This window comes from Macaca fascicularis, chromosome 11 (assembly GCF_037993035.2).
Source record: "Macaca fascicularis isolate 582-1 chromosome 11, T2T-MFA8v1.1".
NCBI classification, from domain to species: Eukaryota; Metazoa; Chordata; class Mammalia; order Primates; family Cercopithecidae; genus Macaca; species Macaca fascicularis.
Genome location: NC_088385.1, coordinates 136,198,691 through 136,217,788, shown reverse-complemented (window position 1 = coordinate 136,217,788; position 19,098 = coordinate 136,198,691). Strand labels below are relative to the sequence as shown.

The 19,098-nt window shown below is 46.8% G+C and overlaps 1 protein-coding gene across 2 annotated transcripts in view; it reads left to right on the top strand.

Moving 5' to 3' along the window:
* TMEM132D (transmembrane protein 132D) overlaps window positions 1-19,098 on the top strand; it is an 825,450-nt gene that overhangs the window by 793,708 nt on the left and 12,644 nt on the right. For both annotated transcript variants that reach the window (XM_005572614.5, XM_005572613.5), the window contains one exon: window positions 18,583-18,788. In XM_005572614.5, coding sequence (XP_005572671.2) covers window positions 18,583-18,788 — 206 coding nt within the window. The remainder of the gene's footprint in view (window positions 1-18,582; window positions 18,789-19,098) is intronic.

The following is a 19,098-nucleotide window of genomic DNA, read 5'->3' as shown; positions in this document are numbered from 1 at the left end:
TTCTATTGGCCGAGTGCAGGGGTCCAAAGGAAAACTTCTGCTTTGCCCTCTGAAGTTTTGCTGAAAAAATCAACTCAAAAAAGGCAGGTTAATAGGAGAAAATGGCATAAAAATTAATTAGCGTGCATGGAGAGAAAATCGCAGAGTGGTTACCCCCGACCTGACACAATCTTCTTAGGGGAAAGGAAGATGGGAGAATGTGGATGATTTTAGAGGGGTAGTAAATGGTTTTTAGAGAAATTCAATGGGCTTGAGGAATGTACAGTGACCTGGGGCAAAGTCTGTCGGACCTGCACAGCAGGAAATGCTTTTTATTTATTTTTTAATTATTATATTTAAAGTTTCAGGGTACATGTGCATAACGTGCAGGTTTGTTACATATGTATACTTGTGCCATGTTGGTGTGCTGCACCCATCAACTCGTCAGCACCCATCAACTCGTCATTTACATCAGGTATAACTCCCAATGCAATCTCTCCCCACTCCCCCCTCTCCGTGATAGGCCCCGGTGTGTGATGTTCCCCTTCCCGAGTCCAAGTGATCTCATTGTTCAGTTTCCACCTATGAGTGAGAACATGTGGTGTTTGGTTTTCTGTTCTTGCGATAGTTTGCTGAGAATGATGGTTTCCAGCTGCATCCATGTCCCTACAAAGGACACAAACTCATCCTTTTTTATGGCTGCATAGTATTCCATGGTGTATATGTGCCACATTTTCTTAATCCAGTCTGTCACTGATGGACATTTGGGTTGATTCCAAGTCTTTGCTATTGTGAGTAGTGCCACAATAAACATACGTGTGCATGTGTCTTTATAGCAGCATGATTTATAATCCTTTGGGTATATACACAGTAATGGGATGGCTGGGTCATATGGTACTTCTAGTTCTAGATCCTTGAGGAATCGCCATACTGTTTTCCATAATGGTTGAACTAGTTTACAATCCCACCAACAGTGTAAAAGTGTTACTATTTCTCCACATCCTCTCCAGCACCTGTTGTTTCCTGACTTTTTAATGATCGCCATTCTAACTGGTGTGAGATGGTATCTCATTGTGGTTTTGATTTGCATTTCTCTGATGCCCAGTCATGATGAGCATTTTTTCATGTGTCTGTTGGCTGTATGAATGTCCTCTTTTGAGAAATGTCTGTTCATATCCTTTGCCCACTTTTTGATGGGATTCTTTGATTTTTCTTGTAAATTTGTTTGAGTTCTTTGTAGGTTCTGGATATTAGCCCTTTGTCTGATGAGTAGATTGCAAAAATTTTCTCCCATTCTGTAGGTTGCCTGTTCACTGTGATGGTAGTTTCTTTTGCTGTGCAGAAGCTCTTTAGTTTAATGAGATCCCATTTGTCAATTTTGGCTTTTGTTGCCGTTGCTTTTGGTGTTTTAGATGTGAAGTCCTTGCCCATGCCTATGTCCTGAATGGTATTACCTAGGTTTTCTTCTAGGGTTTTTATGGTATTAGGTCTAACATTTAAGTTTCTAACCCATCTTGAATTAATTTTCGTATAAGGAGTAAGGAAAGGATCCAGTTTCAGCTTTCTACTTATGGCTAGCCAGTTTTCCCAGCACCATTTATTAAATAGGGAATCCTTTCCCCATTTCTTGTTCTTCTCAGGTTTATCAAAGATCAGATGGCTGTAGATGTGTTGTATTATTTCTGAGGACTCTGTTCTGTTCCATTGGTCTGTATCTCTGTTTTGGTACCAGTACCATGCTGTTTTGGTTCCTGTAGCCTTGTAGTATAGTTTGAAGTCAGGTAGTGTGATGCCTCCAGCTTTGTTCTTTTGACATAGGATTGTCTTGGAGATGTGGGCTATTTTTTGGTTCCATATGAACTTTAAAGCAGTTTTTTCCAATTCTGTGAAGAAACTCATTGGTAGCTTGATGGGGATGGCATTGAATCTATAAATTACCTTGGGCAGTATGGCCATTTTCACAATATTGATTCTTCCTATCCATCAGCATGGTATGTTCTTCCATTTGTTTATGTCCTCTTTTATTTCACTGAGCAGTGGTTTGTAGGTCTCCTTGAAGAGGTCCTTTACATCCCTTGTAAGTTGGATTCCTAGGTATTTTATTCTCTTTGAAGCAATTGTGAATGGAAGTTCATTCATGATTTGGCTCTCTGTTTGTCTGTTACTGGTGTATAAGAATGCTTGTGATTTTTGCACATTAATTTTGTATCCTGAGACTTTGCTGAAGTTTCTTATCAGCTTAAGGAGATTTTGGGCTGAGACAATGGGGTTTTCTAAATATACAATCATGTCATCTGCAAACAGGGACAATTTGACTTCTTCTTTTCCTAACTGAATACCCTTTATTTCTTTCTCTTGCCTGATTGCCCTGGCCAGAACTTCCAACACTATGTTGAATAGGAGTGGTGAGAGAGGGCATCCCTGTCTTGTGCCAGTTTTCAAAGGGAATTTTTCCAGTTTTTGCCCATTCAGTATGATATTGGCTGTGGGTTTGTCATAAATAGCTCTTATGATTTTGAGATACGTTCCATCAATACCGAATTTATTGAGCGTTTTTAGCATGAAGGGCTGTTGAATTTTGTCAAAGGCCTTTTCTGCATCTATTGAGATAATCATGTGGTTTTTGTCTTTGGTTCTGTTTATATGCTGGATTACGTTTATTGATTTGTGTATGTTGAACAGGTCTTGCATCGCAGGGATGAAGCCCACTCATCATGGTGGATAAGCTTTTTGATGTGCTGCTGGATCCGGTTTGCCAGTATTTTATTGAGGATTTTTGCATCGATGTTCATCAGGGATATTGGTCTAAAATTGTCCTTTTTTGTTGTGTCTCTGCCAGGCTTTGGTATCAGGATGATGTTGGCCTCATAAAATGAGTTAGGGAGGATTCCCTCTTTTTCTATTGATTGGAATAGTTTCAGAAGGAATGGTACCAGCTCCTCCTTGTACCTCTGGTAGAATTCAGCTGTGAATCCATCTGGTCCTGGACTTTTTTTGGTTGGTAGGCTATTAATTATTGTCTCAATTTCAGAGCCTGCTATTGGTCTATTCAGGGATTCAGCTCCTTCCTGGTTTAGTCTTGGGAGAGTGTAAGTGTCCAGGAAATTATCCATTTCTTCTAGATTTTCTAGTTTATTTGCATAGAGGTGTTTATAGTATTCTCTGATGGTAGTTTGTATTTCTGTGGGGTTGGTGGTGATATCCCCTTTATCATTTTTTTATTGTGTCTATTTGATTCTTCTGTCTTTTCTTCTTTATTAGTCTTGCTAGCGGTCTATCAATTTTGTTGATCTTTTCAAAAAACCAACTCCTGGATTCATTGATTTTTTGGAGGGTTTTTTGTGTCTCTATCTCCTTCAGTTCTGCTCTGATCTTAGTTATTTCTTGCCTTCTGCTAGCTTTTGAATGTGTTTGCTCTTGCTTCTCTAGTTCTTTTAATTGCGATGTTAGAGTGTCAATTTTAGATCTTTCCTGCTTTCTCTTGTGGGCATTTAGTGCTATACATTTCCCTCTACACACTGCTTTAAATGTGTCCCAGAGATTCTGGTATGTTGTATCTTTGTTCTCATTGGTTTCAAAGAACGTCTTTATTTCTGCCTTCATTTCTTTATGTACCCAGTAGTCATTCAGGAGCAGGTTATTCAGTTTCCATGTAGTTGAGCGGTTTTGATTGAGTTTCTTAGTCCTGAGTTCTAGTTTGATTGCACTGTGGTCTGAGAGACAGTTTGTTATAATTTGTATTCTTGTACATTTGCTGAGGAGTGCTTTACTTCCAATTATGTGGTCAATTTTGGAATAAGTGTGATGTGGTGCTGAGAAGAATGTATATTCTGTTGATTTGGGGTGGAGAGTTCTGTAGATGTCTATTAGGTCTGCTTGCTGCAGAGATGAGTTCAATTCCTGGATATCCTTGTTAACTTTCTGTCTCGTTGATCTGTCTAATGTTGACAGTGGGGTGTTGAAGTCTCCCATTATTATTGTATGGGAGTCTAAGTCTCTTTGTAAGTCTCTAAGGACTTGCTTTATGAATCTGGGTGCTCCTGTATTGGGTGCATATATATTTAGGATAGTTAGCTCTTCCTGTTGAATTGATCCCTTTACCATTATGTAATGGCCTTCTTTGTCTGTTTTGATCTTTGATGGCTTAAAGTCTGTTTTATCAGAGACTAGGATTGCAACCCCTGCTTTTTTTTTGTTCTCCATTTGCTTGGTAGATCTTCCTCCATCCCTTTATTTTGAGCCTATGCATGTCTCTGCATGTGAGATGGGTCTCCTGAATACAGCAGACTGATGGGTCTTGACTCTTTATCCAGTTTGCCAGTCTGTGTCTTTTAATTGGAGCATTTAGTCCATTTACATTTAAGGCTAATATTGTTATGTGTGAACTTGATCCTGCCATTATGATATTAACTGGTTATTTTGCTCGTTAGTTGATGGAGTTTCTTCCTAGCCTCGGTGGTCTTTACATTTTGGCATGTTTTTGCAATGGCTGGTACCGGTTGTTCCTTTCCATGTTTAGTGCTTCCTTCAGGGTCTCTTGTAAGGCAGGCCTGGTGGTGACAAAATCTCTAAGCATTTGCTTATCTGTAAAGGATTTTATTTCTCCTTCACTTATGAAACTTAGTTTGGCTGGATATGAAATTCTGGGTTTAAAATTCTTTAAGAATGTTGAATATTGGCCCCCACTCTCTTCTGGCTTGTAGAGTTTCTGCCGAGAGATCTGCTGTTATTCTGATGGGCTTCCCTTTGTGGGTAACCCGACCTTTCTCTCTGGCTGCCCTTAAGATTTTTTCCTTCATTTCAACTTTGGTGAATCTGGCAATTACGTGTCTTGGAGTTGCTCTTCTGGAGGAGTATCTTTGTGGCATTCTCTGTATTTTCTGAATTTGAACTTTGGCCTGCCCTACTAGGTTGGGGAAGTTCTCCTGGATGATATCCTGAAGAGTGTTTTCCAACTTGGTTCCATTTTCCCCCTCACTTTCAGGCACCCCAATCAGACGTAGATTTGGTCTTTTTACATAATCCCATACTTCTTGCAGGCTTTGTTCACTTCTTTTTCTTCTTTTTTCTTTAGATTTCTCTTCTTGCTTCATTTCATTCATTTGATCCTCAATCGCTGATACTCTGCCTTCCAGTTGATCGAGTCGGTTACTGAAGCTTGTGCATTTGTCACTTATTTCTCGTGTCATGGTTTTCATCTCTGTCCGTTCGTTTATGGCCTTCTCTGCATTAATTATTCTGGTTATCAATTCTTCCACTCTTTTTTCAAGCTTTTTAGTTCCTTTGCGCTGGGTACGTAATTCCTCCTTTAGCTCTGAGAAGTTTGATGGACTGAAGCTTTCTTCTCTCATCTCGTCAAAGTCATTCTCCGTCCTGCTTTGATCCGTTGCTGGCGATGAGCTGCATTCCTTTGGAGGGGGAGATGTGCTCTTATTTTTTGAATTTCCAGCTTTTCTGCCCTGCTTTTTCCCCATCTTTGTGGTTTTATCTGCCTCTGGTCTTTGATGATGGTGATGTACTGATGGGGTTTTGGTGTAGGTGTCCTTCCTGTTTGATAATTTTCCTTCTAACAGTCAGGACCCTCAGCTGTAGGTCTGTTGGAGATTGCTTGAGGTCCATTCCAGACCCTGTTTGCCTGGGTGTCAGCAGCAGAGGCTACAGAAGATAGAATACTGCTGAACAGCGAGTGTACCTGTCTGATTCTTGCTTTGGAAGCTTCCTCTCAGGGGTGTACTCCACCGTGTGAGGTGTGGGGTGTCAGTCTGCCCCTAGGTGAGGATGTCTCCCAGTTAGGCTACTCAGGGGTCAGGGACCCACTTGAGCAGGCAGTCTGTCCGTTCTCAGATCTTAACCTCCGTGTTGGGAGATCCACCGCTCTCTTGAAAGCTGTCAGACAGAGTTGCTTGCATCTGCAGAGGTTTCTGCTGCTTTGTTGTTGTTGTTGTTGTTGTTGTTGTTTAGCTGTGCCCTGTCCCCAGAGGTGGAGTCTACAGAGACTGGCAGGCCTCCTTGAGCTGCTGTGAGCTCCACCCAGTTCGATCTTCCCAGGGCTTTGTTTACCTACTTAAGCCTCAGCAATGGCGGGCGCCCCTCCCCCAGCCTCGCTGCTGCCTTGCGGTTGGATCACAGACTGCTGTGCTAGCAATGAGGAAGGCTCTGTGGGCGTGGGACCCTCCTGGCCAGGTGTGTGATATAATCTCCTGGTGTGCCCGTTTGCTTAAAGCCCAGTATTGGGGTGGGAGTTATGCGATTTTCCAAGTGTTGTGTGTCTCTGTTCCCCTGGCTAGGAAAAGGGATTCCCTTCACCCTTTGCGCTTCCCCGGTGAGGCGATGCCTCGCCCTGCTTCAGCTCTCGCTGGTCGGGCTGCAGCAGCTGACCAGCACCGATTGTCCGGCACTCCCCAGTGAGATGAACCCAGTACCTCAGTTGATAATGCAGAAATCACCTGTCTTCTGTGTCACTCGCGCTGGGAGCTGGAGACTGGAGCTGTTCCTATTCGGCCATCTTGCTCCGCCCCTCAGGAAATGCTTTGTGACAAAGGTCTGTCCAGCTGTGTTCACAGATTTCCATCTTTCTTCCTGCAATATGAATTCAGTAGATAAAAACTCAGGGAAAGCACCAGAGGCTATTATTTTCTTCCTGTGGGGTGCAGACTTTGGGCAGAAAAGGGAACATCAGAGAACTTTATCCTGTACTTTAAGGGAGACAGAGGATTGAGAGAGGGTAGGAGGGTGATGGTTGGAAGGTCAGAGAGACCTTGAGGCTGCTTCTTCAGTTCAGCATGTCAAGGGAGCATATTTTGAGACGTCAGTTTCTGAGCCCCAACACAGGCAACTCACTAAGGCCAGCCCAGATTCAAGGCGAGGGCATTAGACTCCACCTCTTCAGTGGGATGTAATAAGGTCACTTTGGGGAGGACGTGAGCAGGCAGGAGAGACTGTTGTGGCCTTGGAAAATGCAGTCTGCCGCGTACGTTCACCTCCCAGAGTCTCAACGTTCTTTATCCAGAAGAAAAGGAGATGTAATAACACCAACCTCACAGGGCTGCTGTGAAGAACAGTGGAGTTAGTGGAATTAAAATACTGCTTTATCTTATTGTAAGACTTGCTTCTTGGTAGAGAGCCTAGAAAAACAGGCATCTGTGCACAGTAGGTAGGCACAAGGACATTTGTCACACTGCATGGTTTGAAAAAGCAAAATACATGAGAATGCAAGCTCTGTGATCCATTTCATCATCATCATTACTACCATTGTTACGAATTTTGATGCCCAGTTGTTCCAGCACCACTTACTGAAAAGGCTGTCAAAAGACTTTGGCTCCATTGAGTTGCCGTTACTCCTTTGTCAAAGGTCAGTTGACTACATTTATGCAGGTCTGTTTCTGGGCTCTCTTTTCTGCCCTATTCATCAATGTATCTGTTCTTTCAGCAATACCACGTTGTCTTGGCTATTACGGCTTTCCAGGCAGTCTTGAACTTGAGTCATGTCAGTCCTCTGATATTATTCTTCTGGGTTGCATCCTCACAAAAACTAACTGAAAGTGGGCCACAGAACTGAATGTAAAAATGCAAAAACGATAAAATTCCTAGAAAATAACATAGGAGAAAGTCTAGATATCATCGTGTTTGGTGATGACTTTTCAGATACAACACCAAAGGTGCAATCCATGAAAGAAAGAATTGATCCCCTGGAGTTTATTAAAATTAAACACTTCTGCATATGCGGTTTTTGTTTGCAATACAAGCTTTCAACTTGAGGGAAATCAGCATGTCACTCAAAAGTATGTGTTTTTGCCATAAGAATTATGTTGAGTTAAAGGGAATTAACAAGAAACAAAGGTAGGAAAAGCTCTCTCTACCCTCTCCTTTTATACCTAAATGGACGATATAAACTCTCCTTTACTGGAGATGACGCTAGACGATGATTAGCCCAGAGTTGACACAGAAAAAATCTGCAAACAAACCTTTCTCCATTAGTTTCCCCCAAATATTTACCTTTCTGTAGTTTCTCAATCATCGGAGGCCCAAGGCTATTTCCTTTCTCCTGTCATTTCTCTATAAAATTGTTGTTCTTTGTGGAAGATGCTACCTACACTCGAATTTTAGTCATCTCTTGGAGTTCCTCATTCCTAAGTTTCTTCCATGGTTATAGGTGATGTAAGTGTTCATAAATTTTTATGTTTGTTTTTTTAAGAACGAAAAAGAAAAATACAGAAGCATGTCCATTCATTTACAGAGTCCCCTCATCTGTCTAATAGAGAGTCATAAAAGCTGTGTCATGGGGCTTGAACGAATACATTTACAAACAGGACTGAGAATAGTGGTTCTCAACCGGGGGTGCTCTTGCTGCCCAGGGGTTCTTTAGCAATGTCTGGAGACACTGTTGGTCATCACCGCTGGAGAGAGGGATGCTACTGGCATCGGGAGGTGGAGGCCAGGGGTGCCATTCAGCAGCCTACACTGCCCTGGACAGCCTCCTACAGCAAAGAACTCTCCAGCCCCAAATGTGGACAGGGCAGGGGCAGAGAAATGCTGGCCAGGACCAGTGCCTGGCACATGGCAAGAGCGACTTGGTTGGATTGTTTTTAAAATAATTTTCTATCAGACTGCTCATCAGTGACTGTGAGAAGACAACTGAGATCTTATGACCCAGGCCACATGGTGGACAGTTTTGAGGACAAAGAAAAGAGAACATTCACTGAATGCATTATTTCCTCTGACCCAGGAAGGGACTGAAAGTGGAAATTTGAGGTTGTGTAAAAATGTTCTGTTTTCATTTTAAAATAACAGAGCTTCCTGGGAATTTGAATTTCTGATTTTAGAAGAAAATAGGCTATAGAATATAGACTATATACGGAATCTTCTGGTATAGATGATTCCAGAAACACCAGAATATCCCCGTTCCGTGTCATAACTAAGAGGTCCACTGTGGCTGACAGGGAAAGAGACTCAGACTTTCTTCTGGAAAGCACTGTCGCTCAGCCTCAAGGAATGCTGGTAGCAGCGCTTAGCTGCTTGGGGGTTCCTGTGTTTTGAGCTGAGTCCTGCTCTTTTTCGGGTAGCCCCAGCTATTAACAAAGATGGTGGTGGTTCAAGGGTCTGACCACTTTCACCAAAGTGGGGCTCCTCCCCACGCACGCAGTCTTTGCTCCAGACCCCTCCGGTGAGCTGGCAGAAATGTTGTTGAGTCTTCCTCTTGATCCAAGAGCTCCCGCTGCCTTCCTGGGTCCTTCCCTTCCTCCTTCACAGATATTAAGGCCTAATGGGCCTTCTGTCTCAGCCTCTGCTCCCTAGAGACCTCACGATCGCACTGTGGCATGCGAGGGATATGAGGGCCGACTCTGGACCCGGAACGGCTTGGATTCCAATCCCAGACCCAAGGCATCCTAACTGTGTGAACTTCAGCAAGTCACCTAATCTCCTCGTGCCTCAATTTCTCATCTGCACAATGGGGATTGTGGTAATGCCTACCTTGCTGGGTTATTGTCAAAATCAAACAACTCAGTGCATGTGCACAGCTGGGAAGGCTGCCAGGTAGACAGCTGTCCTCGATGGCAGGTTTAACACCTCTGATCTGTGAAGCCCTCACTGCGCGCTGGCTCTCCCCTGAGTTTCCAGCTAGCCTCCTCTCCATGCAATGCAGGCTGGCAACTTCCTCCTGGAATAGGAAAGCAGGCTCTAGGGACTGAACGGCTGACTATATTTGTCTGCATAGTTGATTGCAGTTTCCTAGGGTTCCCATAAAAAAAAATACCAAGGAGCAGGTGGCTTACACAACAGAGCTTCATTTTCTCACAGTTGCAGATGCTAGAAGTCAGAGATTAGGTGTCTGCAGGTTTGGTGTCTCCCTGGCCTGTGGGTGGCTGCTTCTCACTGTGTTCCCCCATGACCATTCCCCTGTGCATCCCTGGTGCCTCTCTGCCCTGAGTGCCCTGATGCCCCAATCTCTTCTTCTTAAAAGGAAACCAGGCCGAGCGCGGTGGCTCACGCCTGTAATCCCAGCGCTTTGGGAGGCCAAGGCAGGCAGATCACCTGAGGTCAGGAGTTTGAGACCAGCCTGGCCAACATGGCAAAACCCTGTCTCTACTAAAAATACAAAAATTAGCCGGGCGTGGTGATGCTCACCTGTAGTTCCAGCTACTTGGGAGGCTGAGGCAGGAGAATCACTTGAACCCGGGAGGCGGAGGTTGCAGTGAGCCAAGATTGCATCACTTCACTCCAGCCTGGGTGACAGAGTGAAACTCTGTCTCAAAGAAAAAAGGACAGCAGGCATATTGTGTTAGGGGCCCATGTTAGTGACCTCATTTTTACTTAACCACCCCTATAAAGACCCTGCCTCCAAATACAGTCAGATTCATTGGAATTTAGGGAAGGAACCAAATTCAGCCCACAATAGGCTCAAGTTGCCTCTTTTTCCCTCTGCACATGGAGCATCCCTGCTGACCCGAAACCCATCTGTGGCATGTCCCTGCTCCCGGCTGTAGCATGTCCTCCTCCAGGGCGTCCATTTAAAACCATGTCCAGCATGTCCTCCAGGGCGTCCATTTAAAACTGTATCCACCGTGTCCTCCAGGGCGTCCATTTAAAACTATGTCCAGCCTGTCCTCCAGGGCGTCCATTTAAAACTGTGTCCACCGTGTCCTCCAGGGCGTCCATTTAAAACTGTGTCCACCGTGTCCTCCAGGGCGTCCATTTAAAACTGTGTCCACCGTGTCCTCCAGGGCGTCCATTTAAAACTGTGTCCAGCATGTCCTCCAGGGCGTCCATTTAAAACTGTGTCCACCGTGTCCTCCAGGGCATCCATTTAAAACTGTGTCCACTGTGTCCTCCAAGGTGTCCATTTAAAACTGTGTCCAGTGTGTCCTCCAGGGTGTCCATTTAAAATTTGCTTATTTCTTGGCAGAAAAGTGTGTGTTGTTCATTAACAGATACACCTGAGTTAGGGAAAGTTGTTTTCCAATAAATAGCCTAGTATAATGAGCTAAAGTTCTCCTCTGATTAATTAGCCCAGTGTGGCACTGGCTACAGGACACTGAGCTTCAATTTTCTTATCTGGAAAATAGGGGTAAGGGTACCAATCTAATAGATATGTTGTGAGGATTAAGTGGAATAAGTTCTCGACACTCAGTACAGTACCTTGCATGTAGCAAACAATGAATATTAGTCACTGCTATTATTGTTACCACTATTATTGATGTTATCTTTGTTTTTTGTTTTTTGTTTGTTTGGGTTTGTTTTTTGTTTTTTGTTTTTTGTTTTTTGTTTTTTTTGAGGCATAGTTTCACTCTTGTTGCCCAGGCTGGAGTGCAGTGACATGAGTCTCAGCTCACTGCAACCTCCGCCTACTGAGTTCAAGCGATTCTCCTGCCTTAGCCTCCCAAGTAGCTGGGATTACAGGCGCCGCCACCACAGCTGGCTAATTTTTTTGTATTTTTTAGTAGATATGGGGTTTCACCATGTTGGCCAGGCTGGTCACAAATTCCTGACCTCAGGTGATCCACATCTTTAATCCAAGACCGAGACTAAGTACAAAAAGGCACTACCTAACTTGGAAATTGGATGCAAGCATTCCCATAGGATGTCTACTCCTGCCAAGTTTGAGGGGGAAAAAAAGACAGAATTTCAACATCCGTAGCTTTAGCTCTTGAAAAAAAAAAAAAAAGGAAAGAGAGAAATATTAGAAGAACATAAATTTAACCAAGAATGTTGGTGATATTTAAATAAGATTTAAATTCATAAAGCATTTAAACAGAAAAGAAGGAAATGGCATTAAATTCACATAAGTGCCGGATTATGCACACTAGAGCCAGAAATATTAACTGTATCCCCATAACGGAACAGTGCGACTGGCTGGAAATGGATTATGAAAGAAGTTCAAGAATTTTAATAGATCATCCCTTCAAACCATCAGCATTGTAAAGTGGTAGTTAATAAATTATATGACATGTACAGTTAGTCATATTTTAACAAGAAGTAATGAACAGGTCTTGCCGGCTCACCTAGACCGTTACATTTCTCCAGTTCATCTCCCAGAGGGGAAGTTTGGAGTGTCTAGCAATCTAATACAATGAACAGAACTATGAAGGGAAGGATGGATGTCAGAATATGCTGGAAGAAGTTCTGCTCCATCCAGCTGTTGCAGGAACACATTTCAGGTTGTCTCTCCAGACCAGGATGGAGTTGGGGCCAGGTCCACTGATGGGGGAGTAGGCTTGTGTCTTCCTAAGCTCACCTAGGCTCAGGAACCTGGGTCCCAAGAGCCTAGGGGAGCTTAGGTAAGGTCTCCAGAGCCCAGATGAGGATAGGTAAGGTCCCCAGAGCCTAGGTGAACTTAGGTAATATCTCCAGAGCCCAAGTGAGGATAGGTAAGGTCCCCAGAGCCTAGGTGAGGATAGGTAAGGTTCCCAGAGCCCAAGTGAGCTTAGGTAAGGTCTCCAGAGCCCAGGTGAAGATAGGTAAGGTCCCCAGATCCCTGGTGAGCTTAGGTGAGGTCCCCAGAGCCCAGGTCAGCTTAGGTAAGGTCCCCAGAGCCCAGGTGAGGATAGGTAAGGTCTCCAGAGCCCAGGTGAGGATAGATAAGGTTCCCAGAGCCTAGGTGAGGATAAGTAAGGTCTCCAGAGCCCAGGCGAGCATAGGTAAGGTCCCCAGAGCCCAGGTGAACTGAAGTAAGGTCCCCAGAGCCCAGGTGAGCTTAGGTAAGATCCCCAGAGCCCAGGTAAGCATAGGTAAGGTCTTCAGAGACCAGCCTGATGGAAAATCATAACGGCATCTTCAGTTGTGTTCATTAGACAATGACATTCTATTTTTGCCTAGGAGACACACAGGAATTTTCTTCCATCTCATAAAACAATGTGCTCTTTCTGAATTATCTTGGAAACACAGGCTCCCTCCCTTTCTGTTTTCTCCACTTTTGGGTGGAGACATGACTCGAGAGAAACATTTCTCTATTAGAAGAGTGGTGAGATAGACCATAAATAAAGCTGGTCAACTCTAGAGTCAAAAAGACACTGTGGGATAGGAAGGACTGGAACCCTCAACACCACTCTGCCCCATCAGGGCCAAGTCAGATTGGAGGCTCCATTTCACCAGTGTCCGAATTCTCAAGCGATACTAGAAATCTAAATTTCTAAGGTGAAATCATAAAAGTTTTGAATGTTGACTCAATTTTCTCCATTCTGCAACCGGTTTTATTGTCTTTTTTTTTTTCTTTTTGAGACAGGGTCTCACTCTGTCACCCAGGCTGGAGTGCAATGGCACCATCTTGGCTCACTGCAACTTCCACCTCCTGGGTTAAAGCAATTCTCCTGCCTCAGCCTTCCGAGTAGCTAGGACTACAGGTGCATGCCACCATGCCTGGCTATTTTTTTAAATATTTTTAGTAGAGACGGGGTTTTGCCATGTTGGCTAGGCTGGTCTCAAACTCCTGACCTCAGGTGATCCTTCCTCTTCGGCCTCCCAAAGTGCTGGGATTATAGGTGTGAGCCTGCGCCCAGCCCTTTTCTTTCTTTTGAGAAGTCAGCTCACCTATGAGGATTCAGTCTGAGTTAGAAATGAAGACTTAAGAGAGAACAAGCCTCCTATTAAAGACACCCTGGCCCCTGAAGCGAGGAGAACTGTGGCCAGGCCACAGAGGATTAGCCACCGGAGCTCGTGCCATTCAGCTTTTTAATCAGATTTAAGGACTTTTGCTGGTGGCAGATACTGAAGACACAAGCAGCTCCCACTCATAACCGGACCTGGGCCCATGTTTCTCCTCAGCGCCACATGTCCCCCTCTAAGCTTAACCAGCAAGGCCCCCGTCAGGGAGGACACCCCGGTCAGGGAGGACACCCCGGTCAGGGAAGACGCCCCGGTCAGAGAGGATGCCCCGATCAGAGAGGACGCCCCGGTCAGAGAGGACACCCCGGTCAGAGAGGACACCCCGGTCAGGGAGGACACCCCGGTCAGAGAGGACACCCCGGTCAGGGAGGACACCCCGGTCAGAGAGGACACTCCGGTCACGGAGGACGCCCCGGTCAGAGAGGACACTCCGGTCAGGGAGGACGCCCCGGTCAGAGAGGACACCCCGGTCAGGGAGGACACCCCGGTCAGAGAGGACACTCTGGTCACGGAGGACGCCCCGGTCAGAGAGGACACTCCGGTCAGGGAGGACGCCCCGGTCAGAGAGGACACCCCGGTCAGGGAGGACACCCCCATCAGAGAGGACACCCCGGTCAGGGAGGACGCCTTGGTCAGGGAAGACGCCCCGGTCAGGGAGGACACCCCGGTCAGGACACCCCGGTCAGGGAGGACACCCCGGTCAGGGAGGACACCCCGGTCAGGGAAGACGCCCCGGTCAGGGAGGACACCCCGGTCAGGGAGGATGCCTTGGTCAGGGAGGACACCCCGGTCAGGGAAGACACCCCGGTCAGGGAGGACACCCCGGTCAGGGAGAACGCCCCGGTCAGGGAAGACGCCCCGGTCAGGGAAGACGCCCCGGTCAGGGAGGACACCCCGGTCAGAGAGGACACTCCGGTCACGGAGGACGCCCCGGTCAGAGAGGACACTCCGGTCAGGGAGGACGCCCCGGTCAGAGAGGACACCCCGGTCAGGGAGGACACCCCCATCAGAGAGGACACCCCGGTCAGGGAGGACGCCTCGGTCAGGGAAGACGCCCCGGTCAGGGAGGATACCCCGGTCAGGACACCCCGGTCAGGGAGGACACCCCGGTCAGGGAAGACACCCCGGTCAGGGAAGACGCCCCGGTCAGGGAGGACACCCCGGTCAGGGAGGATGCCTTGGTCAGGGAGGACACCCCGGTCAGGGAAGACACCCCGGTCAGGGAAGACGCCCCGGTCAGGGAGGACACCCCGGTCAGGGAGGATGCCTTGGTCAGGGAGGACGCCCCGGTCAGGGAAGATGCCCCGGTCAGGGAAGATGCCCCGGTCAGGGAGGACACCCCGGTCAGGGAGGACACCCCGGTCAGGGAGGACACCCCGGTCAGGGAAGACGCCCCGGTCAGGGAGGACGCCCCGGTCAGGGAGGACGCCCCGGTCAGGGAAGATGCCCCGGTCAGGGAGGACACCCCGGTCAGGACACCCCGGTCAGGGAGGACGCCCCGGTCAGGGAGGACGCCCCGGTCAGGGAAGACGCCCCGGTCAGGGAGGACGCCCCGGTCAGGGAAGACGCCCCGGTCAGGGACGACGCCCCGGTCAGAGAGGACGCCCGGGTCAGGGAGGACGCCCCGGTCAGGGAGGACGCTCCGGTCAGGGAGGACACCCCGGTCAGGGAAGACGCCCTGATCAGAGAGGATGCCCCGGTCAGGGAGGACGCCCCGGTCAGGGAAGACACCCAGGTCAGGGACGCCCTGGTCAGAGAAGATGCCCCGGTCAGGACACCCCGGTCAGGGAGGACACCCCGGTCAGGGAGGACGCCCCGGTCAGAAAGGACACCCCGGTCAGAGAAGATGCCCCGGTCAGGGAGGACACCCCGGTCAGGGAAGACACCCCGGTCGGGAGGACACCCCAGTCAGGGAGGATTATCCAGGGCTCTGGGGTGTGTCCTCCACTCCCTCCGGGAATTCGTTTTCTGCAGCTGTGATAACAAATCATCACACCACAAACCCAGCAGCTTTGTGAGACAATGGACACCCATGTATTCTCTTCCAGTTCTGAAGGTCGAAAGTCTGAAATCAGCTTCACTGGGCCGACATCAAGGTGTTGGTAGGGCTGCCCTCCCTCCGGAGGTTCTAGTGGGGAACATGCTTCCCTGCATTTTCCAGCCCCCAGAGCTGCCTCCTTCCTTCCTTGGTCTCTGCCTCCATCTTCCAGGGTCTTGTTTCTGTGGTCACAGGACCTGCTTCTCCCACTGCAGTCAAATCTCTCCCTGCCTCCCTCTTATAAGCACAGTCAGCTCCATTTAGGGCCCACCCAAGTAATCTAGGATGCTCTCCCTATCTCAAGACCCTTAATTTAAATACTGGTAACAGCCAAGACATGGAAACAACCTAAGTGTCTCTCAGTGAATGAACGGATAAAGCAAATGTGGTGTCTCTACACGGTGGAATACTATTCAGCCTTAAAATAGAAGACAATCTTAGCATTTGCAACAACGTGGATGAACCTGGAGGACATGATGCTAAGTGAACTAGAACAGACACAGAAGGGCAGATCCTGCATGATATTGCTTATATGTGGGGAAAAGCCCAACTCATAGAAACAGAGTCGAATGGGGGTTTCCAGGAGCTGGGAAATGGGGGAAATTGAGAGAGGTTGGTCAAAGGACAGAAAGTTTCAGTTATGCTGGTGAATACATGATGGGGTCCTAATGTATAGCATGACTACTCTAGTTAATAATACCGTATGGTAGACTTAGGATTTGCAAAGGCAGTGGGTCTTCCATGTTCTCACACTTACACACTATTGATGGGAATATAACATAGTATGGAAAATTAATTATGGAAAACAGTATGGAGAATTCTCAAGGAACTAAAATTCTCTACAGCAATCCCACTACCAGTATCTACCCAAAGGAAAAAAGATCAGTACATTGAGAAAACACCTGCACTCATAATTTAGACACACACTACATTTTCATAACATTTATATACAATGTACATAAATATATAATTCACATTTATATACAATGTATATAATACTATATATAAACATACTATATATTGTATATATAATACAGTAATTTTGTATATAATACAATTTTGTATTACATATATATTATATGTTGTGTATTATATTGTGTATATATAATACAATATGCAATATACTATATATACAATATATGAATATACAATATATTTACATGGAATAAAATATTTTTCAGTTATAAAGAAGAATGAAGTCACCTCTTTTGCAGCAACATGAATGGAACTAGAGGTCATTATTTTAAGTGAATCAACTCAAAAGCAGAAAGTCAAATACCACATGTTCTCACTTATAAGTGGGAGCTAAATACAGTGGACACATGGACAAGAGCGTGGAATAATAGACACTGGATGTTCAGAAGGGTTGGAGGCTAGAAGGGGTTGAGGAATGAGAAATTACTTAAAGGGTACAGTGTACATTATTTGGGTGATGTTTACACTAGAAGCCTGGATTTCACCACTGTGCAATATATCCATGTGACAAAACTCCACGTGTACCCCCTAAATATATACAAATTTTAAGAAATATCTTACACACACACACACACACACACACACACGTGACTATGTGAGGTGATGGATGTGTGAGCTAACTTGATTTGTATTTCACAGTATACATGTGTATCAGAACATCATGTGGTACACCCTAGATTGATGCAGTTTTGTCTGCCAAGTACTTATTTACCAATAAAGCTGGGAGGGGAAAAGATGCTTAATTTGGTCACACCCACAAAGTCCCTTTTGATGAGTAAGATAACGTTTACAGATTCCAAGGATGAGGATGTGGATATCTTTGGGAGCTATGATTTAGGCTCCCACACTCCCCCAAAGACACGTCCCAGTTCTTGTTTAGGATGAAAACTAAAGGACTCATTGCCTTCCCCCAGGAAAGCTAGGAGACAAGACAAGAGAACAAAGTCCTTCCATTGAACTTGGTTCTTCCCATCAGCGCTGGCATGGAGGAGCCACCTTGCACCAGGCAGAAGTTGAGAGCCTGGGCTCTGGGGCCAGACTCCCAGGGCTGAATCCTGGCTCTGCCCTTCCTGGCAGAGGAACATAGGCAGGCTCCCCCGCTCCCGGCTTCCTCATCTGGAATGTGAGAACGGCAGTGGTGCCGAGCGCTGTGGTTGTTCTGAGGATGAAACGAATCCACGTTTGGATTCCCTGAAAAGCGGAACCTGTGATGTGCCCTTCAGAGTAGGCGGCTTATTTGGGGAATGATCTCTGGATGCAGAACGAGGGAATGAGCAGCAAGACAGGACACATTTCGGAAAAGCAGCAGGAGGGGCATCACTGAGCTGGCGCGCCTGGTGAGCGACTTCTGTGGAACCCCATGGAGCCCCTCTAGGGAACTCTGCAGAATCCACCCCGTGCCTGCGGGGGAAAGTGGTCTGCGCATGCTCTGTTGAGGACGTTCGCAGGATCCACCCACGTGGGAGTGAAAAGAGTAAGAGCGGAAGAGGAGGGGCCAAGCAAGGTCGGCTTCCGGTGCAATACAGTCAGCTCCCTGAGCAGCTCTTAAGAATGAGCTGTGCTGTGTGTGGGTCCCTTCTTGAGGCAAACAGCCTGGGCTTCTCACCCTCCCAGGTAGTCACTGGGCAGAGAAGTGGGGTGAGCAGGACATAACTCCCAGGTAACTCTGAGGGACACAGCTCCACTCGCCTAAGGGCAGTCTGCTATGGAAGATGTGGCAGGAGCTGTCGGCAACACACACGCAGCCCCTGGGGAGGAGTCCACCAACCTAGCCACAGGGACCCCAGGAAGGCTGGGTACTCAGAGAGCACCTATCATAACAGCGTCTGCTATACTCAAAAGCAACAGCCAATATCTGCTTCATACTAGGACCTCCTCCCCATAGTAAGTGACCTCTACCAGCCAGGGTGCTTCCCTTTCCTCCTCCTCAGGCCATGCAATGGGATGAAAGCTCACCTTTCCCTCCCCTTTTCTCTCTCACCTCTTCACAGGTTTCTGACAGATGTGACTACGTCTTTGTCAATGGGAAGGAAATGAAAGGCAAGGTGAACGTGATGGTGAACTTCACCTACCAGCACCTGAGCAGCCCCCTAGAGATGACGGTGTGGGTGCCCCGACTTCCGCTGCAGATAGAGGTCTCAGACACCGAGCTCAATCAGATCAAGGGCTGGCGAGTGCCCATCGTCTCCAGCAGGAGGTCTGTGTACCCCTCAAACTCCATGACAGGCTAAGAAGTGTACAGGGTGGCAAATTCGGGCATGACTGGGTCTGAGGATGCAGATGGTACCCTAAGGACCAAGTCTTCCTCCACCGCTCAGCTTTGATTTGCTCTGTGTTGGCTTCATTCTCTATCAATCAGTGTTTTTTGGGAGGTTCCAGGCTTTCATCCTTTCTTCTCTGCAACTCCAGCAGGAAGTGCCTCCTCTCCTTCCCACTAGTTCCAGCAAAGTCCTGGATTTAAGTCTTATCCTCACTGGGATTTTGTGGCCTCCCTTATCTAGTTACTG